The sequence below is a fragment of the Schistocerca cancellata genome, chromosome 4, assembly GCF_023864275.1.
Source record: "Schistocerca cancellata isolate TAMUIC-IGC-003103 chromosome 4, iqSchCanc2.1, whole genome shotgun sequence".
NCBI lineage: Eukaryota > Metazoa > Arthropoda > Insecta > Orthoptera > Acrididae > Schistocerca > Schistocerca cancellata.
The window spans coordinates 637,452,293-637,465,124 of record NC_064629.1 but is presented as its reverse complement, the minus strand read 5'-3'; the positions used below and the strand labels follow the sequence as shown (position 1 = coordinate 637,465,124).

General features: G+C 39.4%; 1 protein-coding gene across 10 annotated transcripts in view; it reads left to right on the top strand.

Annotated features, from left to right (window-relative positions):
* LOC126183569 (ras-related protein Rab-7L1-like) overlaps nt 1-12,832 on the top strand; it is a 163,902-nt gene that overhangs the window by 125,907 nt on the left and 25,163 nt on the right. The window contains exon 1 of one of the 10 annotated variants that reach the window (XM_049925659.1): nt 5,276-5,424. The exons of 7 other annotated variants lie outside the window; for them this stretch is intronic. In XM_049925659.1, coding sequence (XP_049781616.1) covers nt 5,409-5,424 — 16 coding nt within the window. In that variant the 5' untranslated portion in view covers nt 5,276-5,408. Of the gene's footprint in view, nt 1-5,275; nt 5,537-6,523; nt 6,642-12,832 lie in introns of those variants that run through there. 2 more of the 10 variants (XM_049925660.1, XM_049925655.1) reach the window with 2 other exon arrangements.

The following is a 12,832-nucleotide window of genomic DNA, read 5'->3' as shown; positions in this document are numbered from 1 at the left end:
ACACATGGAATTACCGTCTGAGGTGCGATTTCATATAACAGCAGGAGCACTCTCGTAGTTATTCCATGCACCCTTACTGCAAGTTTGTACGTCTTCCATGAACTGCTTTCTAGGGTGTGTTGTCCAACAGGATACCGCTCGCCCACATACTGGTGTAACCCGACATGCTCTACAGAGTATCGACATCTTGCCTCAGCCTGCTCGGTCACCAGATCTGTCTCCGATCGAGCACGTACGGGACCTCAGCAGATGACATGTCCAGCGTCATCCACAAACCGTAGTAACCGTCCCTGTATTGCTCGACCAAGTGCAACAGGCGTGGAATTCCATCCCTCAAACTGACATCCAGCACCTGTATAACACCATGCATGCACGTTTGCAACTTTCTGGCGGCTCATGTGGCCATTAAATTGTGATCTTGCAAAGTTAATCACTTAAATATGTTACTTAGACAAATGTGTTTTCGAAATTTCATTACTCTACAATAATTATTTTTTGGTGTTGCGTTTTTTTTCTATCAGTGTATATTAGAGGATGTCACTACTCTTATAAGTGTGTGAGTTCTCAGTACAAGACTTTCTCCAATATGGCGCCCAACACGTGGTCCGTTGTAGGTTTCAGGTACACGGTAGACTTCAGTAAATACTTACATGTATGTATCTGGACGTAATAGCCAGTCGTCTTCTCTCTTTTGTCCGGCAGCCAAGAGAACTATTACATAACAAAATCAAATGGCTCTGGGCACTATGGGACTTAACTTCTGAGGTCATCAGTCCCCTGGAACTTTGAACTACTTAAACCTAACTAACCTAAGGACATCACACACATCCATGCCCGAGGCAGGATTCGAACCTGCGACCGTAGCGGTCAGTTTTCTTTAGCAGCCATACCACACGTCTCGTGTAGTCAGTGCACACTTGTAATAGTTCTCTTGGCTGCCGGACAAAAGAGATAAGACGAGTGGCTATTACATCCAGATACACAGAGGCGTTTATTGAATTCTATCGTGTGCCTGTAACCTACCTGCTGCACTGCTTTCTAAGATTATAGGGATCTGTATTCAACGATATTGATGAAATGATAAAAGTCATTCTATGGAAACAAGGTCTGTTAACTCTTAAGATAAGAAAATGGTCCCTATTCATAGCTTTCACTCTGTCTTGTGGCAACGTAAAATTTAACTTGAAAAGTACGTTCTGAAGGATTAAATTGACTTATTGACTCACAATATAACTTCTTCGAAGATCGGATAATATCAACGGTCACTTTGTTAATGTTGAAACACCCACGTGGCATTAATGGCGGCATCACACGTAATATTCGGAGACCTCACTTCCACTTGTAACTTCCATGCCTTGCAAACATAGTTACAAAACTTATTTCTCCGTTATGGAATTACTTCCTCTATTCACTGAACTCCTCGAAATTTTAATCATGCGTAGGTTTCTTCAAATTAGCATGAACCGTTCCGACACTGGTGTCGCACACTAACGGCCATCAATGGTCGCTCATCGCAGACTGAACTGCTTCTCCCGCTTCTGCCCAAGTGTGCGTGATCTTAACGGATGAACTCCCCGCCTGTTGGTGCGAACCGTTACGTACTGCAATCTTCCAGAAGACCAGCTATGTGATATCCACTGGAAGTAAGTGTTTACTAGTAAGGGTATCGACAATGGTACTCTTACAAATTCATGATTGTGGTGCATTCATCCCAGTTTGTAACCTCAAGTTTTGACCTTAAATATTGAGATTCATCTTCCAAAATACAGACATAATGCAATTACCATTAAATATAATTACTTTAATCAACCTTTCAGTTCTGTTTGTAAACATAAAATTCACCTATGTCGCAGGCGAGTAGACTTTTCGCTCTCGCCACGGAATGTTGTCGTAGTAGAAGGGAAGAAAGTACATAACAAACCTATCTCTTCACAGTCCTGGCAGTCTCCAATTGTTCTCATTGATGCCACGCTAGAAAAACACAATAACTAAACCTAAGTATCCTCCCACATGGAGCAAATCTAGCTATACACTTAACACTATAAATCATGATTGACTGAAGCGCCAAAGAAACTGGTGTAGGCATGTGTACCCAAATACAGAGATAGTATACGTCTATATAAGACAAAAGTGTCTGGCGTAGTTGTTAGATCGTTTACTGCCCCTACAGTGGCAGGTCATCAAGTTTTAAGTGAGTCTGAACGTAGTGTTATAGTCGACACACGAGCGGTGGGACACAGCATCTCCGAGGTAGCGATGAAGTGGGGATTTTCCCGTATGACCATTTCACGAGTGTGCCGTAAATATCAGCAGTCCGCTAAAACATCAAATCTCCGACATCGCTGCAGCCCGAAAAAGATCCTGTAAGAACGGGATCAACGACGACTGAAGAGAATCGTTCAGCGTGACAGAAGTGCAACCCTTCCGCAAATTGCTACAAATTTCAATACTGGGCTATCAACAAGTGACAGCGTACGAACCATTCAACGAAACATCATCGATATGGGCTTTCTGAGCCGAAAGCCCACTCGTGTACCCTTGATGACCTCACAACACGGAGCTTTACGCCCCGCCTAGGCCCGTCAACACCGACATTAGACTGTTGATGACAAGAAACATGTTGCCTGGTCGGACGAGTCTCGTTTCAAATTGTATTGAGCAGATGGGCTTGTATAGGTATGGAAACAACCTCATGAATCCATGGACCCTGCATGTCAGCAGGGGACTGCTCAAGCTGGTGGAGACTCTATAAATGTGTGGGGTGTGTGCATTTGGAGTCATATGGGACCCCTGATACGTCTATATACGACTGCGACAGGTGACACGTACGTAACCATCCTGTCTGATCACCTGCATCCATTCATGTCCATTGTGCCTTACGACGGACTTGGGCAATTCCAGCAGGACAATGCGACACCCCACACGTCTATAATTGCAACAGAGTAGGTCCAGGAACACTCTTCTGAGTTTAAACACTTCCGCATGGCCACCAGACTCCCCAGACATGAACATTATTGAGTATATCTGGGATGTCTTGCAATGTGCTCTTCTGAAGAGATCTCCAGCTCCTCCTACTCGTACGGATTTATGGACAGCCCTGCAGGATTCATGATGTCAGTTCCGTCCAGCACTACTTCAGAGATTAGTCGAGTCCATGCCGCGTCGTGTTGCTGCACTTCTGCATGCTCGCGGGGGCCCTACACGATATTGGGCAGGTGTACCAGTTTCTTTGGCTCTTCAGTGTACGTAAACTTGTGAGTGTTGAATTTGGGGCAAGTCCAGTCCAGCCATACACTGCACTAAAAACGCAAATCGAAACCTAAGAGTACTTAGACATTACACAACTGGCCATCTAGTGGCCACATTTCTTTGCCTCCTAAGGGCTCCGATTGTTGGCCACTTTGTTGCTAATGTTCAAATGCGACGTGCGAAAAGCTGCTGGCTGTACCGAAGCTACGTTAATGAAAACATCAGTTGTCTGTAGAACTGTGGCAACACTGAGGCGTGCTGCCCCGAGCCCACTACAGCTGTCAGTGTTCTTCTTTCGCAGTACGGTCTGTAGGACACAAATGTTTGGATCGTAAGGATGTCAGGCCTTCTTGTAGAATGATCTGATTGTGTGGCGAAAGTGACAAAGAAAGTGCACTCGTGAAGAGCGTTTGTGAGGGAACCCCTTGGGCAGGTGTAGGGTACCCTTCTTTGGCCTGTTCTGAACCAACCGGATGCCTATATGTGCGTGACTGCAACATTTCTCCACGCTACAGCGGCGTACGCCAATACTGGCCGCAGCAGTGTGTGGTACGTCTCGCCGAGCTAAGGGCACAATGTGGACTTAATGGTTATGTGGCGGGAGGAGGGGGGAGGGGGGTAGGTTTGTGGAGTAGGTGCACAACTATGAGCTGCACTGTGGCATCTATGTGAGATCACCAGGGCCTAGTCACGGATAGCATGGCAGGCTGACACTGAGTGGTCCTGCTGGTTCTGTTTAAAGATTCGGTCGCTGCAAGAAAACAGCGTTCAGTCGTAGACGGCACTATTTATTGCCACCACAAATGGATGTACCTACTAAACACTAGGACATTTTAACAAGCGAATTGTGAGGGAACTCCAGAGGCCTGTTAGGTTGCCATTAACTGAATGCTCCAAATTCCCAAGTATCTTCCAGCAGAGGTGGCCTGGCTTCCTGACATTGACATCGTCCAGACAGACTTCCTAAACAGTAATATTATCAGTCTCAGGAACATGCAGGGAATCGTTACGCAAATGAGTGCATTAATAAGTACAGTAACGAGAATCACACATCAACTGAAAAAAAATGGAAATTTGTCGTAAGTACTATGGGACCAAACTGCTGAGGTCATCGGTCCCTAGGCTTACAAACTACTTAATCTAACTTAAACTAAGTTACGCTTAGGACAACACACACACCCATGCCTAAGGGAGGACTCGAACCTCTGACGGAGGGAGCCGCGCGACCCGTGGCAAGGCGCCCCATGACCTCGTGACTACCACGCGCGGCTCATCAATTGAATTAAGTGTCCTTTACTTAGAGATCATATAATTACCGGTACGGTATCGGTATTTTAAAATCTCCACACTTTTAGCTGCTGCAATACAGCTGCCGAAATATATCTGTTACATAATGTTTCATCGCAGATTGTATGCTTTCTCAAGCCTTAAATCAACCTGAACGCTACGAAGACATCAGTATTTATCTACCTATATCTTACATTAATTTATTATACAGCACCTGAGACAAGTAGATTAAATATCGACATCATGGTGTTTGAGCAGGTATGCAAGAATATGTGGAAGAAGATACATTTTACTGTCATGCCATTTTTACAGGAACCAACCTAGCGTTCACCTTAACTAGTTTTGAGAAACTTTGCAAAATTTATATCATTATAGCCGGACGGGAATTTGAATCTCATTTTTCCAAAACACGCGTGCAGTTGATTGCCAGATATCGCTTGATCTGATTTTCATAATAGTTTGTACTATTTCTGTTGAGAACAGTAGTAGTAAATGTGACCTATAATTTTCCACGGTTTTCGCATCTCTTGCTTTAGCTTATGTGAGTCTGTACGAACCAAGTATGTCTGCGTGTTAATGACGTCCATCTAACTTTTACTTTTCCGACAGCTGCAGAGTAACGCACAAGAGATCTGATCTAGTGAAAGGAAACAGAATTACCACACCACAAAAAAAAACCACACATATACCTTATTTACACATTTCCTACACTATGTTGGTACTTGTGGATCAAAGAGAATATCTCCATATATAAATTATGGCGGGGAAGTTATGTAGTGGGAGCTGTGAATCGAACGTGATAATTGATGAGAGATACTCTTTTAAACGAAGTTAATATTAGGTGACTGCGGTTCAGACTCGAGGATTCCAATATGAAGGGATACATGGGTGAGAAGTTAATGTGTAGACTTTGTGCTGTTCGTTTCTCATTTGTCACGATGCCTCCTGGAGGAGCATATTTGACAGCTACGGGAGACGCTTGTCATTTAAAAGATGTTTGGTACGAAACAGTTTAGAATCGTCTGTTGAGTGTGTGAAGCAATTGCTGTACATTTTTATAATGAATGTCTTCTTAAGAATCAAATTGAAGAAACTTGAACGTAGTAGTTTGTAACTATGTTTGTAAATTGATATCCGTGGTGAAAACCAGGGAATTTAGAATAGTTAATTTTTATCCAGTAAATCTGTATAAGGTGACAAAAAAGAATATACGTTTTTCAATTAACTTTAATGTTAACATTTTTCAACTGCGTTTGAAATAAAGTAGGTCCGGTTCACTATGTACGTTATTTAGTGCTGTCATGTGAACTGACGTAAAAGGAAAAAATTGCAGCGACACTTAATACGATTTTGGACCGACGAGAGAAGTGATGTTTACTCCCCAAATTATCCGGCAGTCAGACCATGAGCTTGTAAATAATATCTTGCAATTTTGTTGTCTACCTATAAAATATAAAGCATGCTTATATTATATGCATGTAGAAAGCGCATGTAGTAGCCCAGTTATCTCGAGGGTTAATTTTCTCTTCCAGCAAACTGTATCTAACTTTGCCTCTGGCCTCAAATTTTCTTTAGAGAATGTCAGGCGATATTGTTTATTGCAGATTACACTTTAGCGTCATATGTGGTTTGAAAGCATTCAGAATGCTACTTCTTCATGTCTTGCACTTTCAACCCTCAAATTGCCATACCATGAGAACTTACATTGATTTTTATTTTTTAATATATGTGTAGTACATTGATAACACCACCACTGATGGCATTTTGATTAGGTCCCTATTCATACCAATAACCAGTTATATTTCTCAGAACTTGGAGTTATTTGTGTGTTTTTCATGTTGCTAAGATGTCCTCACAACATGTAGGAAATTCCATAAGTTTCGAACAGGTGTTCCTTATTGATAATTAGTTTTCTAGAGTCTCCACTAAAATTGTTTGTATGTTAATGCTCTGTAAAGAGATAATCCCCCCCCCCCCATTGTAAACTCTATGTTGACAATAAATGTTAAAAGTAATTAGTAACATACTGTACCCTTGCCTTTTCAACTCTTCTGCAGTATTCAGAACCAAATGCAGTAACATAATTGGGTTACTTGTTCATGCTGGTAAGAATTTTATGTTAATCCCATTTGACTGACTGTAATGTTGCCTGTTAGATTTACTTCTACTGTGCTTTTTTGATACGAAAATCTGCATTATTTACATATGTGTTTGATAATGGTAAGAGATCACGAAGACATAAGGATTGAAGGTTCCTAATGGTAAACAGTGTTCAGCTTTTATTTCTAAATCTGTTAATGTGCAAAAATGTTGCTGCAGAATATTACTCTTGATAAAGACAAGATGTGACAGGCTTGTCTGGTTAAAGTACCAGTATTAAAGCTGTTGAAACAAAATATGTGGTGAAATTGCATGAAGAGAAGACTGAGTCTCAATCCCTATCTGAAATCCATTATACACTAGGAGAACATAAGCTGAACACTTGCATCATGAGTTTTCATATTGGATTCTTAACCCAAAAAGATTTAGAGAGTTGTAGGTAATGGTGCAAGTCAGTTACTGCACACAAATGTTAAATGATATTATGGTTACACTAAATTGTGTGTTGATATTAAGCAGAAACATACTGATGATTAAAAACTAGAAACTTTCATGGATTTCTTCAGCAACTTTTAAATTGTGAATCAGTTTTTAGCATGTTTGGTGACAATTCATTGTCCCAACTGCAAATACATTAACCACAGCACAGACCAAACTAGTATGTAATGCAGAAGTTAAAAAAGTATAAATGGAAAGTTTATTTACATGTGCAACTTCAATGCAAAGAACTGAGTAGATTTATCTGCCATATAGTTAACAATTTCTAATATTTACAGTAGTTTGCCCGCATCTTGTGGTCGTGCGGTAGCGTTCTCGCTTCCCACGCCCGGGTTCCCGGGTTCGATTCCCGGCGGGGTCAGGGATTTTCTCTGCCTCGTGATGGCTGGGTGTTGTGTGCTGTCCTTAGGTTAGTTAGGTTTAAGTAGTTCTAAGTTCTAGGGGACTTATGACCACAGCAGTTGAGTCCCATAGTGCTCAGAGCCATTACAGTAGTTTCATCCCTTTTTTTCAGTCTTTCTCAACTGTAAGGACATTGCATTGTGTTCTCTCTCTCTGTCACACACAATTACCATTTCATTACAGATTTAAATTTGATACTAAATGTAAATAATTCGTTATATTTGTTTTTGGGCATAGCTTTACAGTTCAGTGACTTCAAATATAATGTCACAAGAAAAAAGTTCCTGGAAAATACATAGTGCCAGTGCGCATCCGTCTGCCGTGCCACCCATCGTTGAAATTTTTCTGTTGTTGGTTTACAGCTTTTATGAAGTTAGGTTGCACTGCATTATTGTGGATAGCATGATAAATGAGGAATGAACATTAATCTTGAGCTACGCTACATATGTGTGTCACTACCATCAGTATTTGGGAGGAGGAGGAGGGAGGGAGGATGAGACACTAGCACACTCAAAATTAAAGACTAATAACTCATTGTGTGTCCCTATACAAAAACCTAGTTTGCCTTGGTTCGTAATGTACATTGGGGTCGAAATATACAGTTACCTTCCAGCATCCCTTGACAATAAAAATGAAATCTAAGCTAAAAAAAAGGACATCAGTTTTACACTGTAAAGAAGTTCTAGAAACATACCTATAATGTTTGAAATGCATGTGTTTTGTTTGTTTGTCTGTGTGTATTAATGTGTAACCATTAAGGATATGAATGGTGTAATCAACAGGGCTATATATTTTCATTTCTGTTGTAATTTGTGTGTTTAATTTATTTTAATAAATAGTACTAATGTTGTTGTAATAAAAAAATAGTAACCTCATTAGCTGTGCAATTTTGTACTGGTATGGCCTAAGCAATGAATAAAGAATCTGTCAGTAATAGTTGCTAGTATTGCATAAGGGTGTCTAAGAATGATATTCCACTTCGAAATTTTCTTAGAAATGAAGCCAAATGTAATTGTTTGGTAATGTTTACACTCTTCCCCAAGTGAAATTTACTAGTTGTATAGCAATTTTTCAGTATATTTATAGGTTTTGAGAAATAAATGGAGAGATGTTTCTCAGAGCTATTCAGTAAATTGTTTTAAACTATATAGTTCCAATTAATGAAAATATGTGTAAAATGAGGGCAAGGCAACCATTGACCTATATAGGACTGGTGTGTTGCACAGAAACAGGTAACAGAAAGCAGTTACACTAGCTTCTGAGCTCTTGCTCTTTTCCTAGCAAAGAGTACACAAGTTTGCATATACTGCTTGTTATGTGACCTGTGTACTCTAACTAGAAAAAGAGCAAGAGCTCAAAAGCTAGTGTGAAGTGATTTCTATTACACATTTCTGTGCGGCAAGTATCAGTCATCTCTAGGTAAGTGGTTGCCTTTTCCTCACTTTACGTATTTTTCCACCCAGGAATTTCCATTATTGCTATACATTTCTGGTAAGTAATAGCTGGATTTGATATTCTGGTCTAATGTAAAAGTGTGTTTGTAGTGCTCCTGGAAAGCAGTGTAGTTCACATAATGCTAGGCAAGAGAAGTGGTTGAAACCTGAAATGGATAACTGTGAGATTTAGGGAGGAAATTTAAGTTTTTATTGAAAGGATAGGCTAATGGGAAATGGAGATGTTTTATTTGTTGCAGTAGACAGAAAAAAAGGAGAAAAAAAAAAAAAACCAGGTCTGCTGAGATAGAAATTGAAGCTGACGGTGAGATTAACTGTGGAAAACTCATTATCAGGGGGTGGCATAAAATGGTAACTGGATCCTTCTATCACCCACCAGACTTACCTCCTGATGTAATCAAAAACTTTAGAGAAAACCACAGGTCAGTTGTATATAAGTTCTGCAGTCGTACAGTAGTAATCAGTGGATACATTAATCATCTAACAATCCATTGGGGAATATTACAGTTTTGTCAGTTGTGGGTCTGACAAGACATTCTGTGAAAATTACTAAATGCTTCTCTGAAAAGTACCTATAGCAGACAGTTCTGAACCCCTCTCATGTGGCAATATATGAAATCTAATGGCAACAAATAGATCTGACCTCTTTGCAGAGGTCAACATCGAAACCGCCACAATGCAGTTGTGGCAACAATGATTACCAAAGTACAAAGGACAACTGAAAACAAGTGGAAAGATACACATGGTCAGTAAATGAGATAAAAAAAAGCAGTCATGTCCCATGTTGATGAGGAACTTCAAACTTGACACAGGACAGGAACATGTAGATGAACTGTGACTCAAGTTTAAAAGAACAGTTGACCATGCACTGGATAGATACATACCTAGTAGAACAGTTCATAATGGGAGGGAACCTCCAAGGAATAAAGTCACTGTAAAGATACTTCTAAAGGAACAAATGTTACTGCATAGTAGGTGTAAAACAAAGCCTAGGGCTATAGATTGCGAGATACTGAATAAAATGCATTTGGCTGTCAAGAGAGCAATGCACGAAGCCTTCAGTGATTACCATAGCAAAATACTGCCAAATGATCTTTCACAAAACAAAGAAATTCTGGTCATATGTAAAGGCTGTTAGTGGCACCAAAGTTGGTGTCCAGTCACTCACGAATGAGACAAATTGGAAATGATGGTAGAAAAGCAAAAGCTGAAATGCTTAACTCCATTTTCAAATGTTCCTTCAAAAAGGAAAATCCAGGAGGATGGCCTCAATTTAATCCTTGTACCGCTGAAAAGTTTTAATGTCAGTGGTGTTAAAATTGGGAAAAAGTTCCGGGTCCCAGTAGAATCCTTATCAAATTCTGTATTGAATTTGTGGCTGAGTTAGCCTGTCTTCTAACTGTAATCTATAGCAGAGCTGTCAAACAAAAAACCAGGTCCAGTAGTTGGAAGCAAGCAAGCACACATCACAACCATTTACAAGGAGGATAGTAGAAGTGATTCAGAAAACTACCATACAGTATCCTTGACATCAATTTGCTGTAGAATATTAGAAAACATTCTGAGCTCAAACATAATGAGGTGTCTTGAACAGAATGACGTCCCCTCCATGCCAACCAGCTGGGATTCCACAAACACCAATCATGTGAAACCCAAATTGCACTTTTCTCACGTAACATACTGAAAGCTTTGAAAAGCTCTGAAAAGCATTTGACTAAGTAGTACATCTATGCTTATTGTCAAAAGTATGATAATATGGGGTATCAAGCAACATTTGTGACTGGATTGGGATTTTTTGGTATGAAGGACACAGAATATTATCTTGGATAATGATCAGATAGAAGTAACTTCAGCTGTGCTCCATAGAAGTTATTTGGACCCTTGTTCGTATTTTATATTAATGATCTTGTGATAATATTAATCGTAACCTCAGACTTTATGCAGATGACACAATTATCTATAGTGGAGTACTGTCTGAATGAACCTATATAAATATCCAGTCAGATCTAGATAACATTTCAAAGTGGTGCAAAGTTTGGCAACTTGGTTTAAATGTTCAGAATTGTAAAACTATGCATTTCATGAAGAAGAACAGTCAGAAAGGCAAAAAGATATAAAAGTGTGTTGCCGTGATGATTTTACACACTTGAACAAATAGTGTAATCTCCATGCACAGCTTGCATCAAGACCAGTCATTGAGATATTGATGTTTTACATTCACAATTTTCACATGGAAATTATAAAAAATGTCTTAAAGGACACTAGTTCCATGATAGTTTAATTCTCATAAAGAAGGATTTCTTTGAGATTTGACATTTTATGCGAATCAAGAAGGGTAGTATAAGCTGTTTGGATATAATGAAGTGCAGTGGTGAAGGTAAGGTCAGAGTAAGTATTTAGGGATATACAGCAAAAGTTACGGAATTGATCAACTGTGAGTTTGATAGAATTGAAGCTGTAATTAAATACGTAGTTAATGATTGCTGCTTGAGCAACCGTATTTACTCACCTGGTATATGATCATGTATTATAAAACCAGCTCTTTCATGTAAGGCCCTTTTGAATAGTTAAATGTTTCTGCAAAGTGTGTGCAACATTTTGTTGTTATGTCTGTGTAATCTGCTAGGTAACATTGTCAAAGAGCTGGATCTACACAATGTTGTTACAGGAGGAAATAGGCCAGATCTCTCTGAGCAGATCTCTTATGCTGATTTTACTTGCTGTTATGAGTAGAGGAAATATGTGGCAGTTGTTCTTTTACACACGAACATTTCACCACTCTATTAGGTGCGTTTGTATCTGTTCTTGAAGACACTGAAATAGGCGAGAAAGGTTAATGGAAGAAAAATCATGGGCTAAAATTCCCTTGTCCCAGTAATACAACAAAAGGTATTACCTTCTGGTTACTGATGTAAGTGAAATAATACTGGTGCTTAGAAAACCTCAGAATGGACATTTTCTAATATAGTGCTCCCCGCCTCCAGCCTTACTACTTACTAGCAAGAAATGGAAAACAAAAGGTTATAGTCAGCTGAATTCAAATCTTTTATTGGAGGTAATCTTTCCCAAGTGTTAAGGTGAAATGTTTGTTCTAGTGTGCTAAAAAGGTAGAAATGCATAAATGTTAAGGGTTTGATCCAACTGGACATAGAGGTGTTAATGATGGAAAACTAATCAGTACAGTTTTGTGTGTAATATGGTGTACATAGAGGGCATTTGTTTTAATGTGGAACAACTAAATATCTAAAAAAAAATACACATAATATGGAAAAAAAATGTTCAAGATGAAAAGTTAATATTTTCAAAGTGGACATTTGTCTACGTTAAAAATGGCCACCCCAACCCCCCATGCGGGTCAACTTTTTATTTTCAAATGGGAGCCCCTCCTTTTTAATTGAAGATTCAAGATTATACACCAAAAAATACCTAGGGTTTATCCAAAACAATTTTTCCATTCGTAGCAGATGGCACTGTAATAGACATGAGAGTTAAGGCAGGTGGATAGGAAACCACAATAAAACCAATCACCCCCATGGTGAGATTCAAGGAGAGTCAACAAAAGCGAGCATCCCGGTGGTGTGGAGGCTTATCGAAATCAACCACGAACGAAACAGAAAACTATGTTACATTAAGGAGGAGCTAAGCATAAAAGCTTTACTGTGCAATCAAATTTGCAAAACTAAATTAAATTTTTAACGATGATATCAACTATTTAGAATGAAAAACTGTACATTTTTTATTGAAAATGTAATTTAGAGTTAAATGTGTTGGTTCTTAATTACAAAAACCAGGAGAATTGAATTTTGTTGATTACTGCACAACCTACTATGAATGGAGAAAAA